Source organism: Leptosomus discolor, chromosome 7 (assembly GCF_034619465.1).
Source record: "Leptosomus discolor isolate bLepDis1 chromosome 7, bLepDis1.hap2, whole genome shotgun sequence".
NCBI lineage: Eukaryota > Metazoa > Chordata > Aves > Leptosomiformes > Leptosomidae > Leptosomus > Leptosomus discolor.
The window spans coordinates 24256785-24283676 of record NC_141397.1 but is presented as its reverse complement, the minus strand read 5'-3'; the positions used below and the strand labels follow the sequence as shown (position 1 = coordinate 24283676).

The following is a 26892-nucleotide window of genomic DNA, read 5'->3' as shown; positions in this document are numbered from 1 at the left end:
CTCTAAGAAGGATCCTTCCTTCCATTTTGTGTTTAGATCTGCTTAGTGTCTTGTACTGAAGCTTCCTTTCATGCTGTATTGAAGCTTCCAGTGTTCTGGGAAGCAGTTGTTTTCACAGACAAGGAATCATTTCAAAAAAAAAAAAGCAACACGACTGCTTTTGGATGGAAGTATCCCACAACCTGGATTCACCCCATAGGCTGTACTGCTGTGACCACGCTGATGTAGTTAAGCCAGCCTTTAGCAGTACCCTCTATAAATGACTGCATTGTAGTAATGTAAGTGCAGACAGGCTATGATGTACTAGTTGAATGCCTGGGATGATGCACTGAGTGAGAAACCATCAAATATCTTTGCTCTGTATTTTCATGTGTTTAAAATATACTAACCGGGGTGTCAGTTAAAACTCTTCAGTCATTTAAGCCATTGTCTGGATACAGAACAGTCATCAGTCTCTACAGAAAGTGTGTGCTTTTCAGACTGTACTTCTTCAAAGACCCGAACACCGTCAGGTGAAACTAACCACCTTCGGAAAATCGGTCGTTTGTCCTGAGTGCTAGCTAGTGCCTGTTCTGAATTTTACTTACTTGTTCATGGTTCCAGGGTTCCATTTTTATAATGGTAGAGTTTGTTATTCTTGGTTTAAATGTACATAAAATCTATTTTAAAAAGTATTGATGTTCTAAAATAATCTTAATAAAAATCCTCATGTGTTTCTCCAGGTGCTGATTTATTAAAGCTGACAAGAGAAGATCTGGTACAAATCTGTGGTCCGGCCGATGGAATTCGGCTCTATAATGCACTGAAATCCAGGTAATGCGCAGCTGAATGTGAGGCTGAGCGGGTTTTGTTTGGTCCTTTACTGGAATCCCTCGTCCTTAGAACTGGCAGATCTGGGAAGTCAGTATTGGGATGGGCCTCGATGCCTGTGTGAGCTGCCTCAGGAGCTGGCAGCAGTGTGTTTAAAGCGAGCCTTCAGCACAGGCCCCAGATGAGCTGCGGGCACTGGGGAGCTCAGAGGCAGGCTGTGGGGCTGGCCCCAGCGCAGTTGGGCACTGCTGATTTCTTGGAAACAGCTGGATTTGTTGCCAGGACACAAAACTTGTTGTTTAGGGGAGCTAAGAACAACCTGAGGCTTTTTGAGGTTACAAGGGTTGAGTGCTGCATCCCGACTGGTGTACCCGATTCTGACTGAATCGGGTATTTGTTACCATTGGCCTTTATTAGAATTGTCGTTGTTACTCAGCAGTTACGTTCCAGGATTCCAACGAGCAGCATCTTGATGAACTCGGAATTGATTGAAGTTTCGTTTAGAGGCAGTAGCATCTGAGACACCACTTACCTTTGCATTAGTAGGTTTTTTTGGTCAGCGAAAGAAAACATTTTGAGTGTGCTATTAGCATAAAAGATCTTACACATGTGGCACATGGGTTTCACTATTTCCAGGGCAAGTAACCTTTCCTCTGATGTGCGATTGCTTTGAATTGCAGGTCTGTTAGGCCCCGTTTAACCATCTATGTCTGTCAGGAGCCATTAAGGAGCATACAACTGGAAAGACAAGATGCAGCAGGCAATGGTGATAGCAGCAATGGTGCAATATACGGTATGGAGCATAGGGGTCTCTTCGCGTACCACCTCTGTGTCTTAAAAAGTCCAAAACAAGATAGATGGGAAGGAAAAAAGAATAACAAAGAGGCTGAATTTCTGTTGTACAAAGAAACCGTAGGCAGCTGTACTCAGAACAACATTGCTGTTTTAACACTGCACGGGATGAACAGAACCTTGAAACCTCTCAAGGTTAAATCGTTGATTTATTTTTCAGTCCACTGATAAAGCTGTAGTTACATGGAAACTCTCAAATTAGCTGTGCTGTGCTGTTACAGACATGATATTAACCAGATGAATGTAGGTGCATGTAAAAGCTATGTGCAAACAAGACACTTAGATGTGTCTTCCCATTTTCTGTTAGGTTTTGCCATCATTTTCTGTCAAACAGAACTAAAAGCGGTGGAGCTTGTTGGACAAGGAAGAACAGCCAAGCAGTGTACAGGCTCACAATTTTAGTATTATTTTCCTGAGAGACAGCTTTGTTTCAGCACAGACAGGAACTTGATATTTAATTGTAAATTCATGTCAATCTTCAGTTAAGAGAATGGAGCTATTTGAAATTATTCTTTTCTTGCTCTTGGCTTTGAGTGAAGAGACGTCCTTCCTCAACCAACTGAAACCTGTGTAGGCTGCTGCTGTAATAGTATTTTTGTACTTTCCATGCAAAAATTGAGGTGGAGGAGGATCTGTAAATAGGATAATGTCTTCATCAAATACATATTTTCCCTCTGGGTATCTTTAGTCTTTGGTTTGGGACGGAAGAATGTGCAACACAGAGCTGCTGAGGGCTTCTAGCACGGTTCAGTAAAGCTACAGAACTGTAAATACAGCATTGAACTGAAGAGCTACTTTGTCTTACTGTTGTGTTCATTGGCTGTGTTGTATTTCCCCCCTGCCACCCCTCAGCTCTGAGATGATCTGTAGGAAATCTATTCAGACAGTTGGAAAAGGCTTTCTGTAAGAAGAAAAAAGAAAAATCTACATCCCTGTTTAAAGCAGCAGTGTAGTAGTATGTCAGACGTGCTACCGGCTGCTTTTGGGGTGGGCCAAAGCTACTTCCCAAGTCATCTTTAGGTGACTCTCTAAAGATCCATTTAAGTCTGTTTGTTTGACATGACTGTGCCTTTTTGTGCAGGATAGAGGAAAAAAATCTGGAAGTTGTCTAGGCCTCCCCCTTGTTGGAGAGGTGTACTTGTGACTTTGCCTTCAGAGAAAAGTCATGGCAGTTCATGCTGCTTAGTCAGACCAGCGGGAGAGTAAAGTAAAGGTTTCTAGCTTTTCAAGGTTTTTAAAGCTGGGTATAAACCAATTCAGATATTTTTCCTATAATTACTTGATATCAATTAGTACCATGCTTATGTAATTATTTTTTTTCTTGTAGTTTATCATGCAATCTACTTAGAAGAAATGGCAGCCTCAGAAGTCACGCGCAAGCTTGCTTTGGCATTTAATATTCCTTTGCATCAGATCAACCAGGTTTACAGACAGGGCCCCACAGGTATCCACATTCTTGTTAGTGATCAGGTAATGGACATTTTATTTTCTTGACAAACTTCATTGATGAATTAAATACAATGGAGGATTTTCTTACGCTTGCTTCTTTATTGCTGCTTTTATGTTTGATAGTGCAACCCCATATTTCCTGACCTTCAGAGTATTTTTTCCTTTATGTTAAAATGAGCAGAAGGATCCTTTAAATGTCACTCTTCCTCTGAATAAATTCAGATTATGAGAAGAGAAAGGGAGCTGCTCTGTATAGTTCTGAGGTACTGCAGTAATTACTTCATATGTATTTGAACATGCCCAGTGGCAGGGAGCATTTAAATACTGTTGAACTTGGGTTATTCAAGCATCTCCTACACATATTTAATGCGTTCCAAAACCATAGCTGACAGAATAGGCTCTCAACTGGTTGTCATGTGACTAACAACAGTATTTTGACAGTAACGTATTCTAAATTAATTTGGTATATGCTTGTCACTTGGTGAATAAAAGAATATAGAATTGCTTATAAAAGGCTGTGTTTAATAGCTGATGTATTTATTTTTTGCCTTGATCATGCTCAGGAGAGTTTCAAAACTTTTTTCTTTGGTAGATGGTTCAGAACTTTCAAGATGAGAGTTGTTTCTTATTCACCACCATAAAAGGTACAGTGTCTTTTCTGACAGTCTAAGACATAATTGTTTATTCTACCAAGGTGCCCTCTAGTAAAACTTCCCCAAGCAAAGTGTAACAGCAGATCTAGTGAGGGCTGACTTGCAAAAGTAAAATAAAAATCTAATCTGCATAGAGTAGTGGCAGAAAACATCCATGAGTTCCTGCTCTCGTAGCCAGACCTTTCAGCCTTCATGTAGCCCCCTCAGTCTTTTCTTGAAGCTTTCAGCTCAGAACCAGCGCAGCACTTGATAACAAACCTCATTTAAAATTCAGTCAGCCACCACTGCACAGTGCTTGCTGTTAACGATTGCTGAGACCAGTGAAGATTTAAAAATAATTAAAAAAAAAATAATAATCCTGGCAGTAGTACCTCTGAAGTTCAGAAACCAAATGTTAACAGAGTCCTGCCGGGCGGCTGGCCTGAGCAGAACCCTGTTCTTTCATCACCAGTAAATGCTCATCGCCAGTGGCTGTTGCTGCGGACGGGATGTGACGTGTTCCCTCTGCCTCAGAGACCCGCCCTGTGACGCTGTTGCCCAGCCTCAGCTCGCAGACTGGATGGGGAACAGTCCTCGGACAAACTCCTCCTCCTGAGCTGCCGAGGCTAGGGTGGTGTTAGTGCCATGCATGCCCCTACCCGGGGGGGTGCAGCCAGCCTTACTCCACAGCCCCTGTTGTTCAGGTTTCCTCAACAGCGGTTGAGAGTCTCTCTTTACATACCCGGTGGTCAGCTGATTCCCACCCTTTTGTGGGAGTCCAGTCACTTCTGGTAAAAGCTGCCAGGAAACTGCTGTCAGCAGTGGACACGTTTGACTCCACGCAAATTCTACCTGCAGAAACTGCCCCGACTTTGAAGATCCAATTACAAATTGTTAAGCATAACATTTTTGTTCAGCACAAGTAGGAAATTTGTAAAAGTTACATTTTTGCGGTAGATAAGCTGTTCTTCTAAAGTCTGCTCCACTTCATCAGCATCCTAACTTGGCACTCATTGGGCTGTGCAGTATAAAATCTGTTCACCGGGGCAGTGATTGTTGGAGACCCGTTTGTCTCAGTTAAGCCTTCTGGTGCTACTGCTAGTTTCTAAGCATAGAATCTCCAGGGCTGGAGGCATTTTGATATTATTTCCATCTGGCTTCCTAGTTTAAGGCTGAATATCACAATATACATGATTAAAAAGAAAATACACTAAGGATTTATATTGGTCTTGCAGAAGTTAGTTAACTTCCTTCAGTGACATTAACTACCACTATCAAGTGAGGCGGATTTAATATGTAATAGGAAGAGTTCAGAAATAACTGCAAATCAAAGAGATTTTACAAAGTTAGTTATTCTTCAAGCATCTAGTCTGAATAGCAAGTTTTACTGATAATTTCAAGTTTAATATTTCATAGCAGTAATGTTTAATATTAGTATTTCATAGCGAAACCCCTTCTACGTAGTAAAATCCAAGTCCATACTTGGATGTTTTAGTGCAGGGGCTAGTGTAGTTTTGGGTCTGCTTATGAAAGACTGACCCTTCTTTCTTTTTCAGCTGAAAATGGTGAAGGCTTCCATATAATTCTGAAGTGATGTCACACGATTGCTAGACCGATACTCCAACACCGAATGAAGTCCTGCCTAAAGATTATGAAGATCATCCAAAACCTTAGGATCTAACTTCACTGTATAAGATGTTTCATATTGAAAACACAAAATGACCTTTCTAATGAGCTGTTTGATAGGTGAACTTTCTTATCACTGCCATAGCTAAGTGTCCTCGTGAGAGGTGTAATGCCATGACAGCTTATGTACAGGCATGGAAGGCAATGTAAGCAAAGGTGCTTGCCCTTTACTGAAATAAGGCAAATTATGGCCAGTAGATACAGTTTCTAGAAGCGAAGCCCTCTTGCTGCTCTATTACCTGTATCCAGTTGGAGATGAATGTAAACTTATTTTGGGGCATTTACCTTTCTGTGCCAGTTTGTCTATTACTTGCTTGTACCTTATGCTGGTTTTATTTTTTGATGTGGACAGAGCACATACTAATCTATGTGGAGCTGAGTAGTTACGCTGATAGTGATCAGGTTGTTGGGTCTTTCAGAGTAAAGCTGTCAAAACAGCTTCCCGTGTAAATTGTGTATAAGAGTGTATGTAAGAAGTGTAAATGCCAGAACAGGGCTTTTAAGAAGCCCTAGACAGATGCAATATATGCATGCAGCAAACTGCATTATCAATAGTACCTTATCGGAGGGATTAATATAAATCCTGTGGGGTACCAAGTAATTGTGTTTTGCTTTAACGAATTTAATGGAAAAGAATTGCCTATGCATCCTTTATGTTTAGTTTCCTAGGTTCTCTGCGGAGCACTGCTGCAGTTTAACTCTTTGCTTGTAAAATTGTGGGTTTAAAAATACTAGCGGTCAGCGGTGGATTTTTATGACTTAGTGGAATGACGCTGACGAGGGAAGACGACCCACGGGCAGCACAGGGCTGTGTCAGCTTTCAGCAACACCAAGTAAATTGCTTCAGAAACACTAAACACACACCACTTACGTCCCCTTCCCAGCAGGTAAAGCCTTGCTGTAGTTGCTACAATGGACAAGTATCTTCCTTACCTGTTCTGTTGACTGCTCTTCCCCCCGGGATCCATGCTGTACAGCTGTTACAGTGCCTCTTCCCTCTGACCAAACACTGACTTCACTTTGAAACAGGCAGTGTGCTTTCTCAATGGTTTGGAGATTTCTTCTTTTGTGAAGACATGGCACAGCATTTCCTCTGTTAACGTTGAGTTTCAACTGGTCAGGTACTTGGAGGGGAAGATTTCAAGAGGTATTAAGTGACAGTTTCATAGCTGTCATTTTGTGCCTTTGAAAAGTTTCACCTTGATCTCTGGCTTAAAAGCCTGGGACTAGTTTGCTTTTTATGCTGCAGTCTTCAGCGTAAACAACTACTACAGCATGTGAGCGAGCAGCTTTGATTTTCTTCATTCCCTCTTTCATAACTGGCTCAAGTGCTTAGCAGAAAAGCTTCTTACAGCTGCAGCATTTTGAAAATTTGAATTCATCAAAGCTAGAGGTTTTTTTCCTATTTTTATTTTTTCTGCACTGAAAGTAAAATTTTATGTACTTATTAAACATTTCTGCCTATGAGTTGTTCATCTTTGGGTATTGTTTGGTCCTAGTATTTTCTCAAACTGACACTCGTGTCTTTTCAGCTCGCACCATATTCAAATCCAAATGTTTTATAAAAGTGGAAAAATCCTTGATTGGAAAGTATCCAAATATCTAATTTTAAAGAATATTGAAAGTTGTACAGTAGTTTGTCCAGCTCACTTGAAATTGGAATTAAATTATGGCACCAGCAAATTGCTTTTGTTTTTTAATAAGATGTACACATTTCAATTTAAGTATAATAAATGTTTTTCAATAATTTTGTAAATGTGCCTTTCTTTTTGTTTACTCCCTCTCGCCCCCATTAGAGCTACTCCTGTTGCTCAGACTCAGATCAGCTGCAAGGCCTGCCCAGCACTGCTGGTAGGTGAAGCAAGGGAAGCCAACCCGCGCTCTCGTTTATCCTGCACCCAGCGCGCACACACACACGGATGTTCTGCTTCTAACAGAAAATTTAGGTGAATTTGAAATAATTGAAACGAATTCAAATTTGACATCAGCTGATTGTTTATTTAAGTGTCCTATATCAGAGTAGGTTCCATTTGGCTTTGTACACCTTTAATGCAGTAGACTTACAAGGTTCGTTATGTTCTTAGGAAAAAATGAGCCAACAAAAGGCAACACGTTTCGCCATACTGGTACCAATAACTTTCCTGGTACAGTTGAGAATAAAATCTGCTTAAAACTATTACAGGAGTATCTTACTAGAGCTTTAAGGGTGGTTGTAAGAACACTCCTCCACTACTGGGCAAAACAAGCCCTGATTGGCTTATTTTGTAGTAGTAAAGAAATCCACGTTCTGTGCTCTGGGCAGTAGTTTAACCTCAAATTTACCATCCCCATCGTCTGTGAAGGTGTGAAGCATGAATGCAACCCAGCTGCTGTTACCCATCAAAGTCTCTTGATGTTCATACTCCTTCTAAAAAGTAGCACAAAATTTTGGGGGGAAATTGCAGTACTATCCAGTAGTGGCTTCTCCAGCTGCTTTTTAAGCCAGTATTTCTATTAGTTTTCAGTAAACACACAGGCCCTGAACTCTTAGAACATACACACACAGAGTCAACCTTACACAAAAAAGCTTTCTGAACTGTTGAGTAGTTCATCTCAGATAATTAAATTGCTTGATATAAAAAAGGTTATTTTTTCTAACCCTCTACCACTGAAAAACTAAGGATGAAAGCATGGCCTTAAGAGTTAATACATAGATTTTATTATTATAATTATTACCATTCAGAAGTTGACAGCTTCTTAAATAACCCAAGTGTGAAGAGTTTGGCTTTCTACATTTGAAAACCACAGGTTTGGTTTGGCTCAGCTCCTGCCTACAGCTTTACTTGCTGGTCTGCTTGCTCTGTCCCTGAAACGGGTGGGACCAACGGCTCGAGCCAAATTCCTCGCTCCATCACAGTTCCCATAACTGAACCTGGTTTCCACTTTTCATCTGTAGAAAAGCACGACCAACGCACGCCTCTGCCCGGAACGGCTGCGTCCTTTCCTTGCAAACAGAGGAGGGCACGAGGACACAGGAACGGCGTTACAGTCAGCACCATGAAGGATGGTGACAGCCAGTGACAGCAGAGTGCACGAGCTCTGCTGCGGTGGATTTCTTGCCCCTTGAAAGGCTGATGGCATTGGGCATAAAAGGTCCTTCAGTGACGGGCAAGCTTGACACTAACATAGTTCAACTGAACCAAGTTCCAAAACCTGGGAAGCATTTCTGTTTATACAGTTGCCTTGAGGTCCTGGCTTGCTTACCTTCTGACACATCACCTATTATGTCCTGTTACGTAATTAAATAGGAAGCTGACTCATGGAAAAGTATAAGCTGTTTTGCTGTAAGAGCTCATGATTACCTTGCATTTTTTGGTCAACATCTGCTAAAGCTGATTTGTCCTTAAACCTGATACTGAAACTGTCACGTATAGTACAGAACAGCAGGTTCAGTTCCTTGGTGTGATGGGCTTGAGCCCCACCTTACGTTAGAACTTCACACTGAGCAGCGCTTACAAATGAAATTAACTTCCAAGCTCAGTGAACTGTCACCAGGAGCTGAAATGCCCACACATGTTACACAGGATGTCAGTTCTCATGCCAACAGAAGGAAGGAGTTACTAATACAAACCGAAGCATCACCAACTTAATCCACAGCTGCACATTACGTTAAGATTTTAACCTGGAAAAAAATGCTTTTCTTGTCACAAAACTGGATGACCAGACACCACCATCAGGACTGTCAGGAAACCGACTCCTTCCACTGACTTGCAGTCCCATTCTTCAACAACAACAACATTTTCTGTGTGGTTGCACTTACTGTCAAAGGATAATACAGCATCTGCAGAGGCGCTGTCCGCTCCCTCCTACCGAAGGAGGGGGAGTTACTGGAGCAAAGTAAGCATGAACTTTCACGTGAGGTAGATGAGCCTGTGGAGGAAAGTCTGCGTTACAGCAGCAGAGAAATAAACCTAACTAACTAGTAAAAAGCAGTACACCTCAGCTACCACGACAACTCAGCTCTCATGGAGGTTGGCTAGCTAAAAAGCAAACACCTATACACTTGATACTATCCAAGCTGTCTCCTGACCTGTAACTCCCGTCCCACCCGGCGAAGGCACCCTGATGTCAGGGCACACGCACCTGCTCAGGGTTCCTGCTTATTTCCCAACAAAGCGCTGATCAGCCCAGAGAGCTCCCTGTCAGGAGAGGCATGTGTGCTGCTGCAGGGGGGAGACCGACCCCGACCCCTGGCTACCGAAGACAGACTCATCAGTATCTTGTCTCCCATAGTCCCTGCTTCTCTTACCCTAGAAAGCAGGATGGAGTAGAATTGGGCACGTGCCCTCAGTGGTCACTATCAGGGATGAGCTTTCCAACTGCAAAAGTATTTGGATGCGAATCTGGGCCATGAAGCTGCAACCAAGCTGAACAGTAAGGCTTAAAACATACCTACCCAAGGTAGGCAGTCCCTGACCTAACTGGAGGACGAGAGTTCATGGCTGGATTCCAGGGTCCTACGACCCATTAGCTGAAATCTGCGTGCACTTGTTTCACTATTGGCTCTGAATGCCACTACGCAAGCCTAAAAACAGACGCCTGTATTTGAAAAACTACAGAAAGCAGAAGCTAAGGATTCCTCGTTCCAACAGCAAAAGCGTCCTGAGTTATCAACAGGATTAGACAATTATTACTGCTCATACAGAAAAGCTACATTTAGTCCCTAGTGGTGGGGACCTAACAGAACGATCCTCAGACTCTGTTTTCCATCCTCCCTTGCCTGGGACATTTGCAGGATTCATACGATCTCGAGCAGTATCAACGGCTCGGGCCTTCCCACCGAAAAGTCAGCAAACACGTACTCGGATGCGTTTGATTCCAGCTCGCGTGACTTGCTGGCAGTCGTACAGCTCAATTCTCTCCAAGTTGTGGCAGTTCTCCAGGTGTTCCAGAGTCACGTCAGTGATGAGAAGACAGTTATCAAGCTCTAGTACCTGCAGCCTCTCGTGACCACACGTACTGTTGCTCAGATGAAGAATCCCATCATCAGTGATCAATTCACAGTGAGATAAGCTCTAAAACAGAGAGGCAAACAGTTAATGACACCACTCAGTCATAAGTTACTCTATCCTCCAAACATCAGAAGTCCTCTTCAACCTCCTTCATTCTGGTGGTTAAACAGTTACAAAGCATACACAGCTGAAATCCAGAGGAGTAACAGAAGAGACAGTTCTGCTTAACAAAACAGCTGCACTTTAAACCACATCAAAACCAGTAGAGTCCCAAAACACGTGTCACTGGCAAAGCTCCACAGGCCCCGTTGCTCACTGAACGTGGGGATTCTGCTCCAGTCGCCACACACCTCCATTACTGATGGCTGCAACCAGCACATGGGCCATGCCAGAAACAGGAGACAACTTTGACGGGAGGATCCAGAAGACACAGGAACAGAGGAGGCTCTACTGACAGGAGTTACTGTTTCACAGCTACCGTGTTTTCATACATACTGCCAGGATCAAGCCTGTGCAAGTCCACATAGATAAAGAACAATCAAATTTGACTGATTTGCCAAATAATGATTTCAAAAAAAAACCCGTGAGCACTTAGCACCTCAGGCTGTGCATACAAAGAGTAACAAACATCTTGTACAGCTGCAGGAGCAGGTCTTTTTTGCAACAGTCAGCACAATACACTAAAAAGTTCTGCTCCTCTTCAGCATATTTTTTTACTCCCTTGAATTTCCAGAGCATGGGAAAAGCTGCAGCGTCTCAGGCAGTAGCACCACATAAAGCAGCTTCCTGGTTCCCCATGACTTTTGGAGAAGCAACAATGATGACAACAGGAAACAGACTTTCCTCAAGGAGGCTTAAAAAAGCACTCTAGTCACCAGTGAGATGAATGCTCTCAAGTCTTCTCCATTAGGAATGTGCAGTATCTACGAACTCTTACTCCTCCCGCTCTGGGCTAGGTCCTCGCTTTACGCTCAGCCCTCTGTCTTGCCTGTGCTTGTATCCGAGTCTAACGGTGACTGGTTTTGAAGCAGCACCTCCTTGCCACACGCTTTTTTCAGACGGCAACTGATGAAGAAATGCTCGCAGCAGTCCAAAAATGCTTTTTAACTCAGTACAAGCTAACTAGCCCTCAAAAGTACCTCCTGCCAATCATCCAAATCAAACGTGTAACCCTTCCCTCCTCTCAGTACATCACATCTACCTGCTTCTATTTCAGCCCGAGGACCACCACCCTTACCCTTACTTTACCTCAGCAAGAATCACAAGAATTTCTTGCCTGCGACCAGACACAGGGGGTCTGTCCTGCCCTTTAGAACAACTTGTCCCTCAACTTTTTGTCTCCTTTGCTCAACAGGATGGACAAGTGACCAGAGAAGAGGGCTGGGAGACAGGACTGCAACTGCCTTCGAGTCCAACAGGGAGCCACCCTGGCAGCATCCCTTTAGCTCCAGCTGGTCCAATCTTACTCACTCCCCAGGCGTGAGCAGCTGGCAGCGACTCCAAGCAGCACCACAACTAGCCCGTACTGTCTCCAAAAGATAACAGAAACAAAGCGCTCGCCCCTGTCAGCAGCGTTTTATCTCATGGCACGTTGACGCTCTGCAAGGCTGTCGGCTCCTTAAATACTGAAGTTCTCTCCTATACCTGCTGGCTTTATGCGGGTGTTCTGAGCATCTGATTTGGCTCACAGCCTGGAAACAATCAGCAGTTGCAGGGTTAAAGAACATTTATAGCGGCCTGCCGTTACAAGGAAGGACAGGAGGTCATGCGAAGCTGTCAGCTACAGCAGCCGTCTGCTGGCTAATTAAGAGTTTTCCGTCCCAGGAAGTAAGCGGCTTATAAAATCAGCTTTCCTGAGACACTGTAGTTGGTACTGAAAGGACAACACAGGATGCACAGCTGAGTTCGCAGAACTTTGTAAAACAAATACACCAAACGACACATACTTTGTATTAAACCACATGATTTCTCCAAGTTCATAAGCCTGTTAGAAAGTGTTAATAACGTGGAATTTTACAAAGACAATTGCTTGACATCTTTAGAGCCAAGAGATATTCTTTTTGTTTGTTAGTACACAGTAAATGCTGTGTATAAATCAAGTATGACGTGGTATACCATGACACTAAGAAACACTATGATCAACTTAACTGAGGAATTCAATTGTCTTCTCCTCTCCAGGAATATCACGAGTATGTCACAGTTAATCTGAATGTACAATTATTAAACACTTTCACCAGAATTTACTTAAGTCCAGTAAGTAATAAAGCATTTGAGTACTCTGATACTGAAGAAGATTAATAGTTGGTTATATTTGGTCTAACCTTTGCTTTTGCTTATTTCCACTGTCTACTGAGTCTCCAAACATCAAGAAACAAATTCAAAGTTGATTTCTGCAACTCCACAATATTTGTTTAAACTGCAAATATACCTAAACTATGCTAAAGCACAGCTACACAAGAGTTCACAGAACCATCAACAGTACGTGATTTAACATTTGAAGTATCAAGGTTAGTTCATGTAGGGTATTTGGCACCTGCTGGTCTGTTTTGTCTTTCCCTGTAATTCTCTGCCATCACTGTTCACTCACAATCTTTGAGTACGTATCCTTCTGACACACAGGATATACGCATCAACAAATAAACAAACAAAAAAATCAATTTTTCTGGTTCCCTTAGAAAAGGTATGTTATTTTACCAATGCCACACTTCCCTGTCTGTCAGCTAACATGCAAAGGCCAGAAAACAGAAGCAGGTTCAGAAAAACACTTGGGAGTTGTGAGGTTTCGTGGTATCTCTGGTGAAACACTGGCAGAACTAGTACAAAAGATCTGCAAGTACTGGTTACAACTGGGATGACAATACAAAAACATATCCATTGCAGAAGAACAAAGTCTCCCATATGAATGGCTCCACACCTCCTGACAACTCATTCGGCTTAACATTAAGAGCTGTGGCACAGAAATGAGGTCAAACAATTAATAAGCAAAACAAAAAAAACAACAACAAAAAATAGTGAACAAGCTTCTTTTAAAAAGTCATCTCTCATGTTGCTACCTTAGTAACACTGAGTCACACCAACTAATCATAACACAATGTAATTAATGAAGCAGAAAACCTTCCTTTAATCCCACCAAAGAACAGATTAAAAAGATACTTGTTGTCTCATGTCGGTCTGAAGTGGTGTATAACAAACCTACGCCTTATGGGACAACTGCCCCTAAATACAGGAGCTCCTATTGTAAGGACAGTCTAGTAATTCTGGAGTACTTTGACAGAAGAACAGCCAAGTTCATGTCACCTGAAATTGTTTTTGATGTTCTGACAGATCTAAGCAACCTAGAAAACAGTTCTCTGAAGTACAGTAAGCAGGGTACCCCACTGAAGGCATCTCAATCCTCTCCAATTACGTTCAAAAGTCTAGGTAAAAAAAACCTGCCATAATTTACTACATAAACATAGTCCTTGGGAAAAACAGCTCGCATGCAAAACTGATTACAGAGTGATTACATTTATCTTCACTGGCTGGTTTTGTTTATTCAATATTTGATGCAAAGTGTCATAATCCCCAAGAAAACCATTAGTGAACACTTAAAGAGCATCTATAAAGAATCCGAGTACTGCAAGTTGAACTACGTAATCAAATATGAAGGATGTTAACCATAAAATATGAGCTTTCTGGTTATTACTCACTGATTTGGTAATTTTTTTTAATCATGCAATGCATGTAAATATTTTAGGAGTGATCTGCTTCTTTCAGAATACTTAGAAAGCTTGCATGTGTTTCGCACAGCATCACACTTCTTCAGGAACTTTTTCTAGATACAGAGCGAACAGCCTGTTTTGTACTGCAGGAGTTGTGTATGTGTATGGTTTTGGGGGATTAAAGTTCACAAAGAAAAAGTTAAACTTACCAATGCTTGTAGCTTAGGACAGTGTATAGAAAGTTGTATCAATGTGCTGTCAGTTATCTAGAAATAAAAGAAACCAAACCACCATAAGCCACAGACAGCAGGAGAGTCCATGCTCAAGTAAGGTCTCTCTCTCTCTACCAGATGAAGGTTCTGTTATTTCTGGTAAACACCCAATCACCCACTACTCTTCAAGTCCTTTTCTGTATAGAATTTCCTAATAATTGTTTTTATTTACTATCATAAGCACAGCACTACTAATAAAAAACAAAGCACATCTAACAGAAAGTGCTAATGCACTGCATTCTCACACTGGGCATTCAATATTCCTTTTCATATTAAATCTCACCAAAACACACTCTTCCAGGTCCATCTTCTCAAGCTCATGGCAATTCTAAAATAAAAAACAAACAGATAAACAGAAGATGACATAAACCAACATATAGACATAAAACCATGCACAGGGACAGTAATTTGGGATAGCATGGCTTCCAAGAGGAAACTGCAAGCTAAATCCCTCAAGTACTTGATCACCAGAGGACAAAAACCAGTAAAAAACCCCCAAACAAACAAAAAAACCCCACAAGCAATACACCACCTTCCTCTCTGCATTTCAGCTTTTTTCTTACTAAATGAAGTGGCTCCTCCATTGCCCACTGTGGATCAGTACTCACCCGCCCCTGCTTCCCTTCCCCTTTTGGGGTCAACTTCAATTCAAACCTACGGCACTTACGGCCTCTGCACTAAAGCCAACTGACCCACCTGCAGATGAATCCAACTTCTGCGTACGTCAACCTGCACCAAACTCATCTGAAACACCCTTATGCCCACAGAACACCTCCTCACCATCACACGTTAGAAAGAAGCCTTTCTAACTCGCTTTGCTGAAAATACTAAAATAGGGTCCACTTTAAGGCTGGGAGAAAGCTGCACTTCACATTTATACAAGCAATCCTCCCAATATCCTGAGGGATCCCTAGCAAGCTTTTAGAAGCGTTTTCAAGATCTGATCATGACTAATTGCAAGAAGATGATGTAACCTTGTGACCTCGCAGCAGACCACATGGTGCCACGGCTCAGCCAAAACCCCAACCCGTTATCGGCAGAGGAAGAAATGGTTTCACTTGCAGCTCCCTGAAGCAGGCCTGACTACAAAAGCCCAAAGCCTTAGTGCTGAATTATTAGAAAACCACTCTGTTTAACCACTGCAGCTAGGAAAAACCCCTTTCATTCACACTAAATATCAGCAGCATAAATGAATCCTATTTACAGAGTACTATTTTTGTGTTCAGATTTCTGAAAACAGCGAGCATGCAAGGCTAGCCTGAAGCATTTGATACCACCAATATCCTTTCTTTACACGTTTACAGCATGAATCAGGGCACATGTGTTTACAGTTTACAAAGTATAATATAAGTATTTTTGTAATTTAAAGGTATTCTCAGAATAATCTATTATATACTGATTTTTTGGGTGTAAATATCACAACGGTATGTGTCATCTTTATAGGGGAAATTTGGCTAGAATACATAACACAAGAATTATGTTAAGCACAATGAATTCCATTGAAACACATTTTAAAAAGGGAGGAAAAAAGTGAAAAATGCAATGATAGATGGCAAAATAGATCAGGTTGCAGCTCTAAGCAGAATCCAGAAATAAAATCGCTTTTTAGTCCCCTCCTCCACTGGGTCCTTCCTGCTTTATTTTTCTTCTTCTCATGTTCCTTCCCAGCAGGACTACACCAATTCACAGCTGCTCAGCAGCAATGAAAACAAGGCAAGCTCTAACCTTCTGAAGTGACCCTTACCCGTGCTAAAAGGGTAAAACCAGCATCTGTAAGATGTGAACATCTTGCAGCTTCCAAAATCCTGGAAAAGTTTTAAATGTTAAAGAAAATATTAACATACAGAAAAGCAAATGCATTTAAGATACAAATCTGTCTTCTGCAACTTAAAGCCTTCCATAGCAAATGCATATAATATGCCTATTTTTCACAGTGATTTGCAATTAAAAAGCACTAGGCAGACTTTTGAGCCAGCTTATCAGAAGATTCTAATAGTCACAGAACAGAGCAAGTTCAACCCTCAAATCTTCTCAACATTTAGTGGAAAAGAGTTATACATAATTATAGGCATTTTAACCTCTTGTTTCAGTAAGACAGCACAACACTCAATTTTTCTCATGTGTTATCTCAGGAAAGATGGGAGGATAAACCCTGAGTTAAGGAAAATGGAGGTGAAGCCAGCTTCTAAAACTTGTTATTTAAACAGAGGATCTTGGGAAGCCACAAACCTGAGAAACTGCTTACTAGAAACTCACTCAGAGCCTCTCCACAAAGCACAGCAAAGCAAGTTACCAGAAAAGTGAGGAGCTAAAAAAAAGGCCAAGTGCCCCCGACAGCACCAGTAGTATGCAGAACAGGCCTTCATCCCATTGATGCTTTGTTGTCTTTGGTTGGTTGGTGGTTTTTTTTTTTTAAATGAACGCTTTTTAGTTTGCAGGTGGAGTAAGTATCAAGCTGAGTAAGGCGAAACCGCAACTCGCCCGCTCACCACAGGAAACACTACTTCTACACTGGGGTCAGTGAGGAGGAGGCAGGGAAAGAAGGACAAAACCTCTTGCTGTGTGAACACTTAGAGGCATCTAGATCCTTCCACGGATTTAGGAGGTCATTAGAAAGCTCGCTCCCTCTAGAGAAACTGCAAAGGGAAAAGCCATGCTGTGTGCATAAGAAAAATACAACCCCCCCCCCCCGAGTACAGGATGTGGGGCTCTGACTGTGACTTGGCTGGATCAGTCTCTTCCAAGCCACAAGCAGGAGCACAGCTCAGTTTAGGGGCAAGCAGCCCCACAGGGCAGGGCACACCCTTGAAAACGACTTCCAGAGCGCTAGCCTTCAACAAGGTTCAGAAGTATGATGGAAACTCAGGAACAGCCAACAGAGAGGTACAAGACAGGTACCGCTTCCCAAACGGAAGGTTGTAACACCTCTGGATTTTCTTTCCAGACTCACATTTGGAAACTTTGTGCCCTTCCATCAAGTGCAGATACCAACCTATCATAAAATACTCTCAGCTACTCTGAAAACTACCTAGGATACCAAATAGGAAGGGAAAAAAACCACCACCACCAAAAAAACCATGACTGAGGTCATATTTGTTACCCTCCTTACTTCTTTCATGAAATTACTTGCTTTCAACCCCACCTACACTTACAACCATTGGATCCCCAACCCCATTACATTTCTGACTTTAAAGGGCAGGGAAAAAAAAACCCCACATCCACAGGGTCCAAAATAGTGAGGATTCTACTTACTGGACATCCGTCTGAAAAGCAGAATATGGAAACAGAGGGGTGAGAAACCAGAAGACTAGCAGCTCTGGCTTTGCTGAAGTGGGGTGTGCAGTCAGTTAGAAGAGCAGAATAGGGACAGTGAGCTTTACAGGAGAGTGAGCTTTATATACACATGCTGCATCAATCAGGCCCCAGAATGAAAAACAGGTGGGAAGGCACTGGGTCAGCATGAAAATGAGCGAAGTTCTAATTTTTGCTTTGTTTTAGGTGATTGTACTTAATTAAAGAGGGCTGCTCTTTTTTTTTTTTCCAGATAGAGCTGTCATTTGTTTCCCATCCAATGATTCATGACAAAGTACCTAGCATAGAAGCTGATGAGGCAAAATGATACCCAAGAGCAAATTCCCCGCTCTTATAAAGCAATGTTCTCTGAGACAGACCTCAGAGTTGCCTTCATTATCTACAGATGTGTTTTGGGCACACCTGGAGTGTCTCTGCACACAGCACCTCCCTGCTCCTGTTGAATTAGCAGCAGGTGGGTGAGAACATTAGCAGGGTTAAAGGCAATATGATCCTAATTTTCACAGCCCCACCTAGACAAAGACATTCATGGTTCGCAGGTGCTTTTCTCAGCAAGCCTCACCAAAACACTTACTAGTAGTTTAATGCTAAAAAGTGCTGAAAAAGCAAAACAGAGAAGGAATCAAGCACTTAAATAAGCAGATATAAAAAGGGATGAGGGGACAGCTATGATGTAGGGGGAAAAACACAGCTGAAGGGAGCAGGTCAAGCTTAGGATTTTTTTTTCAAGGTGTTATTTGTGAGTGGTAACAGCTGCAGAACACAGCACTATCATTGAAAACAGCATAGTAGGACATCCAAGATCCTGAAGCAAGAGTAGCACAGCACATAAAATCCCCAAAAGCTTCCTAACAGGGCCAGCTCATCCAACAGAGGCAGCAGTTTTCTTTCACACTCAACACCAAAATATTCAGAAGGTATGAACAAGTGTGGAATTACATTTCCCTTTGATTTCCAAATAATTTTTATCAAGTACTTTCCATACATGATCCCAAGAGTCTAGCTGTAACCAGCTGTATCCTCTGTCCTCCCATCACACACACCCTGCAGTAATCACTGCAAAGGGTAATTTTTTCCCTCATGCTGCTCCTTATTAAAGGGGAAGAACAGCAGACGCCTCCCCCCTCGTGGCACAGACAGCGGCTAACAGTTTACGTACCAAAGGCAAAACAATTCCTGCTACAGTTTTACTGCCCTTGGAAAGAACTGCACAACTAATAGCACTTTAGACCTTTTATTTCCAATCTGAGCTGTGCATTGAGAGAATGAGAGAAATGGTGGGAAAAGACCACCAGTAACAGCACAGCTTTCTAAGGAACACAATTAAGGGTGTCAGCAGACTCCTAAGCCCCTAACACGGGCACACGTAAGCTCTTGTAACTACGAACCAGTACACGAAGGGGACTGTCACTCTGGAATTGTCTGAAGGACAGGTTTTCCACAGTAACAAAAGCTCTTTTTCACTCAATCAGCTAAAGGAACACCGTGTGTCAGCAGATTGCACGCTGGCATTTGAATGCAGCTTCCCTGAATTTTTACAATCTACACTTCCCTCCACTTATCAGTGATTGAAGTACAAGTTGTGACTTCTGCACGTTCCTGTCATAAATGGCAATTTACTGTCATCCAAAAATCTTTTGTTTTGATTTCATTTACATTAAAATTAGACCTTACAAGAAGCACATGTCTCTACAACCAGAGAACTGCTGCATGACTGAGCTTCATTATTAAAGCCGAAGCCGTCCCCACTTGAGAGAACATATCATGATAATGCATCAAAATATCACCATAACATGTATGTTAGCACAAATTACACCAATGTAAGAGTTTATGTTATTTTTAACTGATGAGCCCCTATTAGTCAAAACACATCCCATAAACATCAGTGCTCAGTGCTTGCAGAGACATTAGCACACTCCGTATCAGTTTAAGAAAGCCGGGATGTACTGCAGAGCATATTCAAAACACATTTATAATAAAAACTGTAAATGTAATACTCAGGTATGATTTAGCTATTTTTTTTGCAAGAAAATAACAGCATAAAACCACATCAGAATACAAACATCACCAGACACAACACAACTACAGATATTTTTACCTTTTACAAAATTAACGGGCTTTATATCTTCTTTTCTTCTGGCTTGTAATTAGTACCTAAAATACTTAGCTAGAAGCACAGAATTGAACTGCTAGGTTCAATGTGTTTTCTTTGTAATATATTAATTCCTGGTTTTCCACTACACAGTGGACTACATTCATATGCCAGCTACAGAGGACCAGCCCTCAAGTTTATATTCAGGTGGTACTTCTAACAATGTTTTAATTGCAAAGATAACACAAACAACACAAAGCTAAATCAAACCTGTGGATAGAAGGTGATTATCTTCAGAAGTGAATTTCTTACATCAGGCCAGTAAAAACATGACATGCTCACAACACGCTCATGACATACTCACTTCAGCCTTGGACAGTTTAGACCAAGTGCTGTGAGAGAAGCATCTGTAAGGTTGCTACAGCCTGAAACACAGAGTGACTGAAGTCTATGGCATCCTCTACAGATTTTTACAATGCCTTCATCTGAAATTTGCTGCAACACAGAAGAAGGTTGAAGTTACTCCGTTATCAAGTAATCAGCCAAGAACAAAAATCAAGTCATATTACTGAGCTATTAGTGTCACACTGTACATAACCAGGGCAACCTGTGGACTTCCAACCAAAAAACACCATCAGTAAACCATCTTTATTGATAACACTGAAGATAATCACACACACTTCCTACTTATCTATGTCTTTTTCCACAGATCTTGAGTACTGCTCAAAGGCAGTCAGAAGCACAGAGGGAGAGTTGTTTGCTGTTGTCTTCCTCCTTCACTTTGCTTTTTCTTTATAATTTTCACTTTTTTTTTTTTTTTTTTAATTGTCATTATGTGAAATAGCTTGCTGCTTCTATGTTGTAGAGTTCAGGTCTTTCGTTCCAGTGACTATGGACATTCAGGAACAGTGCAAAAGAGAGCTCAAAGGTTGACAGGAGGAGACCTACCTACCTATTTTTCAATGGAGCAGTAGGACCCAAGGGTAAAAATCCTTCACCTTCGGATAATTTTCAAAGTAAGAGTTAAACACTTACATATATCCATTTTTTACAGAAGATAAAATGTAAAATCCAGGTTTGCCCTACTCTATGAAGCTGTTTTTAGCTGAATTTATCTGAAAGATTTAACTCAAAAAAGGGTTTTTCATTTATGAAAATTGTTTTGTACTAGATACCCTGAAAAAAGAAACTCTAAATTTGGAATATAAATAAAAAAGTTTTCTCTCTGAAACAAGAACTATAAGAAAAAGCCCCAATGCAGCTGCACACCAAATAGCAACAGGAACTAGGTTATTGGGGGGGTGTGCAAATATTATTTTGTTTACAGGTCTTCTATTCTGGAAAAAGCATTCCCTCCTCCTCCCACTCCTAATTCCAAGAATTTAACTTTTCTGCTCAAGGACTGATCCTTCATGGCAAAACAGGTTATTTTGTTTCCTGGCCTAACATTACTCTTCCAATAATAACAAAGACCTCTACTGTATTTTGAACTGAAAATACATATTCCTTTTATAAGCCATGGATCGAGGTACACTAATACTACTACAGCATATTTCTGAGGCTGTTACCACAAACATTGCCTTTCATAGATGAAAACAGGGTGAGAAATAGCAGTAGCTCGGCACAAAGGGAGATCTTCTTATGCCCCCTCCCCCAACCTAGCATTTTTTAATATAAAAAGTTTATATTTGCAATTTTTTTCTGTCAAATAAAAATTATTCTAGACAGAAAACTAAGTCTTGTCTTCTTTTTGTGGATCCAGAAGGATTTGCATCATCTACAGATAAGAAGATAAGCGCCTTTTTTTTTTATTAGAAGTCCAAAAATCAATCGTATATTTCTGGATTTGACTCTCCAAAAAAATATTATTTCCTGGAACTGTTTTGTTTCCTTTGAGAGATACTCATGGCACTATTATTGCGGAAAGGAACTATTTTGGAGGTAAGTACCATGTAAATTTTATTCCACTGTTGGAGACGGACAAAACCCTCAAGTTATGTAAGAAAATTTTCCATTCTGAACTTCCTTGTGATTTCAATGCCTACATCCTTCTCAGGAGAGAAAAGTGCTCAAAAAACGCCTGCAAGTCCCCAGTTTCTAAGATCTTTCTCTAAAAGATGGTACCTTTCAGATGTGCAGTTTCCAGAGTTAGTACCAGCTCATTCCATAGCTGCTGGAGCTGGCCTGGCATTTTACAAGGTCCATAAAAGAGAGCTACTGGAATTAAAGTGTGGATCATACAAAGCGCAAGGAGACCTGCTGTGTAAAAATCAGTGCTAGCCCTTTGATCATAAAGGAGCCTGGCTGCTTCTGGAAGCATACTTCCAAGCCATAGCAAGCAGGACACATCTCCAGTGAAATAAAGCTTTAAAGCACACGTAACTAGGTAGGACATACAGACTATCAACTCAAAAAATTAAAAGGGAAAAATACTTCCACTCATGAGGGGTTTTTTTGTTTGTACTCAATATCTACATGACAAGCAGCACACTGGCCAAGGAAAAACTCTGGAACCCTTCTATGCCAATGCCCCCTTTAAGCGGGAGAGATCATAGTTGATTATCATCAGACCTCCTGAAAGCCTTCCACAAAAATAATCAGAAAAGGCTGGCCTTGGTGGATCTCATTAGTGTCAGGTAAAACACAAACAGAAAAAGAACTTTTGAGGACAGCAAAAGGAAGAGTGAAAGGGGAGGAAATTACATACTGTCTTGAAGTGTGGGTCTGACCAAAAGAAGAAACTTCCTTTCATTCCTGTTATCTTTAGGGGCCCAACTTTAGTGGGCCCCTACATTCAGATGGAAAAATCTGAAAATTTTCTCTCTCACTAAACATCTGGCTCATGGAAGGTCAAGCTTTGTGTTCATATTGTTCTTATTTCTGCAATTTTTCGTGTAACCTAATAATCCCTAACACTCCAAAATGTTCAACACTTTAAGGAACTCTATTAAAGTCCAAAAATTTTCATCCAATCTTAATAAAAAATGGTCCCATGCCACATTCATTCAGGAACAACGTGTAAAACAGATTTTAAAGTTCTAGCCCAAGCAGATTTTACGATGCCTTCTAGAATAAATCTGTGGAAAACTTTCCAAAAGCAAAAACCTACCTTCATTATTCAAGTTCCCATGATTGAAACACTGAAATTCTAATTTGTTTCAATATTTTCTAAGGCTTATTTACAGCAAAGAATGAATTCAATACATTTAAAATCTAAAAGGAGATCTTTCCCATTCCTAAAGTCACATCAGAAACAACAAAAAAGCAAACACAAAATACAGCAAATCTGATTTTTGTGTACTCTCTAAGTAGAATTACAAGTACATGAATGATTCCCAGCCATTTCGTTACAAATCAATGTGTTCTTCCATTACTATTGAAAAAGCATGCCCTTTTCCTGCTACCTGGATGGTTCCAAGTCTTCTTCAGTTATAATGCCATTACATTTTACTCTTAATTATGTAGCCCAGAATATTGCTTCTGCTCAATTAGGAACCTTGAAATTATGAATAGACCAAAATGTTAGACCTTAACGGATGGGAGAACAAGAACTACATCTGTAAAACTGCATGGTTTAGCGCATGAGGTTTGAATGAATGCAGTTAATTCTTGCTCTAGAGCTTACTACAGTTAAAAAATGTAATAAGGGAAAAAAGAAAAAAAGACCCAGCGCTCCAAATCCACACTCAGCTGTAGAAACAGCCAGCTCATTTAAGACCTCTATTCCACACGAAATTCTGTAAACTGAAGAGTTGTACTATTTGAATTATTTAAGTGTGTAGCAGATCAATTCATTAGCATTCAAAAATGGTTTATGATTTTTAGAGAATGTATCTTTTAAAGCTTCAAATACTTACTGTACAGGATTGCAAATTCAGGATTACAAGTTCATGACAGTGATTTTGAATGTGTTTCAATGCTTCATCTTCTAACTGTATTTAGCAATTAAATCGGACATAGGAAAAGAAACAAGAAATTAAAAGCACAGCAAAACAGCCCAAAGTATGTACACATCTTGTAATACTGAACAAAACACTATAACAAAACTGGTATTTTTTACTTCATGGAGATTTCAAAAACCCAAAATAAAATTTTATTCCTAAAAGGATCACCCAAGCAGTTATGTACCTGTGTGCAACCTCTAAGAAATAGAGCTTTTAGTCCACTACACCCTTTCACCAGTGCTTCAATACCATCCTTCGTAATCTGATCACACCAGGAAAGATTCAAATGTTCCAGATTTCTGCAACCCTCACTGGGAGAATTAAAAAAATACATAAAGTTAAATCCAGCCTTCAAATAGTCATAACAGTGGGAAACCCAAATTAAACACACTGTTAGAAATTAATGATAGCCAGTGGACTGTGCCAGGCCTCCACAGAAAAGTCATGAGAAAAGACCACACACAAACATCATAGTCTACACCCAAGAAGTCCTAGATACAGGATACCGTCAGTGCTGATACACGGTGTTAAGGTTCAGCACTGATTTTTTTAACTTTATTAAAGGTTGAACAGCTCTTTAAATGCTTTTCTTTAACCACAAAACTCTGAGTCTTCTTACCTTAAGCCTTTCAAAGAGCTGTTTGTGATGGCTACGCAAGATGTCAGATCCAGATGTTTCAGCTTGGAACAGAATCTGCTAAGACTGTAACACGTGCTGCAAAACAGCAAGACACACTAAAAATACCTTCAGCTACTTCTTTTTCCAAGTTTTCCCATCAAACAAAAAACCTCTTTGACTTACCTGTCAGTGATTTTTGTGCATCCATTTAGATTTAAGTGTTCGATGTTTCTGCAGTTCTGCGCAAAGGTCCTAAAACAGCAACAAAAAGCTGGACAGTCAATACAATGGCACGAGCTGTAATACAGTCACCCGAGCGCGCTCTGGCCCCTGCCTCCTTCCATCTCTGTCAAAAAGCTTCATCTTCAAGTCACAGAGTAATTACAAAGTACACCTGAAATACAACTGTCTCAGTGGCTGCTTCTTCCTTTTGCTATTGCAAGTTTCTGTCTTAGGTGACTCCTGAAACTCAGTGCTGTTCCTCTCTCAAATACCTCTGAGCCAGGTGTTTATTTCTGTCACATATAAGCCAGGACCAACTTGCTTCAAATGCCTTAACTAAAAACATTAAAGGCATAAACAGAAAGGTTTAAATATCACAGCAGTTAAATATTAAGCTGCTGGGGAGAGTTTCTGCATATCTCAATACTGAAGCCTTCGTAGGTGTTATTAAGGAGCTCGCTCCCACATCAAATGAAAAGCAATGTACCTTGCAGAATACAGAAGTGGGAACTACCAATGGGAAGCCCTGTGGGTTGCAAACTAGTTATTTATGATTTTAAAAATTAAAATGCATCTGTGTGCACTACTGGGTATGAACTCTAAGGATGATTGGAGCTATTATACTGCTAAAAGCCTGTATGTATCATTATACTAATTACCAAGAAGAAATACATAAACTTTCTTTTCATCTCTGGAGAGTAATATTTACAGCTGCGTTGCATTTCAGAACACTGTTTTTATGCCCATGTTTCCCCCAACTGCATGGATTTTATTGGCAGGGGTGGAGGAAACACACAAAAACAGTTTTGTCTGGAGGCTTGCCGTGGTTAACAGATCCGACTACACATTCAGCTGGTAACAACTTCCTGGCTCTCCAGTGTGGATTGAAAACAATGGAAAAAAACCCAGCAAGCAGTTATACTGATGAGAGTTTCCACTTGAATTCTCAAAACAGCTATTCCAACATTCATGTACTGGAGGAGGATTTACAATTGAGACACTCTCCAAATCACTTGGAAAGACGCTACACTCTGGAGGACCAGCAAACCTTGCCTCTGAGACTCAAGCATGGGGCATGTCCTGACAAAGCTGCCACAAACATTCCGTATTTACAGGGACAATACTTACTTCGATAATTGGCTATTTTTAAACAAAAGTTGATGTAGAAGAAGGATAAAGAGAGAAATTACCATCGCCCACAAAACTAATGGATATGGAAACAACTCAACACAAAAAGCCAGATAGGAAAAGTTGCTTTCAGAACAAATATCTGAAAATCAACGCCACCTTTCTCATGCTAACGTTTTGAACGTCTTAAAGCTCTTGCATTCATCATTCACTTGTTATCTCAATATAATCTGCTTATATTTCAAAGGTGAACCATCTTCTTTCCTAAAGTGTCTTAGACACCACCATCTGCACCAGTTAGTTGTTAGGGATGCACGCGTGAATACTGGCAACACTATTACCAGCTAGCATGACTAGCTGTATCATCCCTACAATGTACACATGCTACATGTTGGACTATCTGTGTACTTATTCTGTTTATTAAATATAGAATTTTAAAATATCCTTCTCCCTGCCAGTAATACCTGAACCCACCTAAATTTTTGGTCCTATCACAGCCCTCGCTGCAGTCCCCTAGTCTTAGTGTCTTGAAACGCACAGCTGGAAGCCTAAACCAAATGTGAAAATGGAGTTACTGGGGGGAAAACTGTCACCTACTGTCCTGACTCTTTCTTCCTACACTCTTCCCATTGCCCTCCCTGCTGCCTCCTCCCCAAGGTAGTTGCTATGTCTTTCAGAGCCTGCCTTCCCCTTCTCCTCCACTTCTGCTGTTGCCTTCCCTACTGGGGACACAGGGACCATCTGCATGAATGCTCTGGGAACTTGGAGGAGCATTGCAGAAAGTTAACTCTGGTTGGGTGTACCTCTTTTTCGACAGCAGTTGCCAGTAATCTGGGAGATGGTAGTAATACACACCCTCCCCTGAGGAGGCAAGAGTGCCTGAAGGTGGGGACACACCACAGAGCAGTTAGGGAGACAGCCTAGTGGCCAGAAAAGGTCTGGGGAAATCTTCAGGTCTGAAGCTAGGATGCCCGTTTGGGTCACTAAAGCAATCTATTGCTTAACTAGTTGCTGGATGAATTTACTCTGGAGACAAGAGTCAGTAAATTAGACTTACTTGTAAATTTTAGAAAGAGCTAAAGGTCACAAGACACTAACTTAATGCCCAGTGCTTAACAAAATCTTTGTGCTTCTATTTTCCACCTAAGAACAGCCACAATACGTCAAACTGAACACCACCCA

At 41.1% G+C, this 26892-nt stretch overlaps 2 protein-coding genes across 5 annotated transcripts in view; one reads left to right on the top strand and one right to left on the bottom strand.

The window, feature by feature from the left end:
• Nucleotides 1-7185, top strand: part of UBP1 (upstream binding protein 1) — a 54349-nt gene extending 47164 nt beyond the window's left edge. For all 4 annotated transcript variants that reach the window (XM_086468375.1, XM_009960500.2, XM_086468376.1 and 1 more), the window contains 5 exons: nt 723-813; nt 1491-1603; nt 2990-3132; nt 3704-3755; nt 5300-7185. In XM_086468375.1, coding sequence (XP_086324501.1) covers nt 723-813; nt 1491-1603; nt 2990-3132; nt 3704-3755; nt 5300-5337 — 437 coding nt within the window. In that variant the 3' untranslated portion in view covers nt 5338-7185. The remainder of the gene's footprint in view (nt 1-722; nt 814-1490; nt 1604-2989; nt 3133-3703; nt 3756-5299) is intronic.
• Nucleotides 7186-9230: 2045 nt separating this feature from the next.
• The window catches only part of FBXL2 (F-box and leucine rich repeat protein 2), a 71620-nt gene continuing 53958 nt past the window's right edge, over nt 9231-26892 (bottom strand). The window contains exons 6-15 of the mRNA XM_086467883.1: nt 24544-24612; nt 24361-24456; nt 23926-24052; nt 23655-23729; nt 20162-20292; nt 16138-16198; nt 14677-14721; nt 14331-14387; nt 10271-10483; nt 9231-9338 (exon numbers count right to left, since the gene is read on the bottom strand). Of these exons, the coding sequence (XP_086324009.1) occupies nt 9231-9338; nt 10271-10483; nt 14331-14387; nt 14677-14721; nt 16138-16198; nt 20162-20292; nt 23655-23729; nt 23926-24052; nt 24361-24456; nt 24544-24612 (982 nt within the window). The remainder of the gene's footprint in view (nt 9339-10270; nt 10484-14330; nt 14388-14676; nt 14722-16137; nt 16199-20161; nt 20293-23654; nt 23730-23925; nt 24053-24360; nt 24457-24543; nt 24613-26892) is intronic.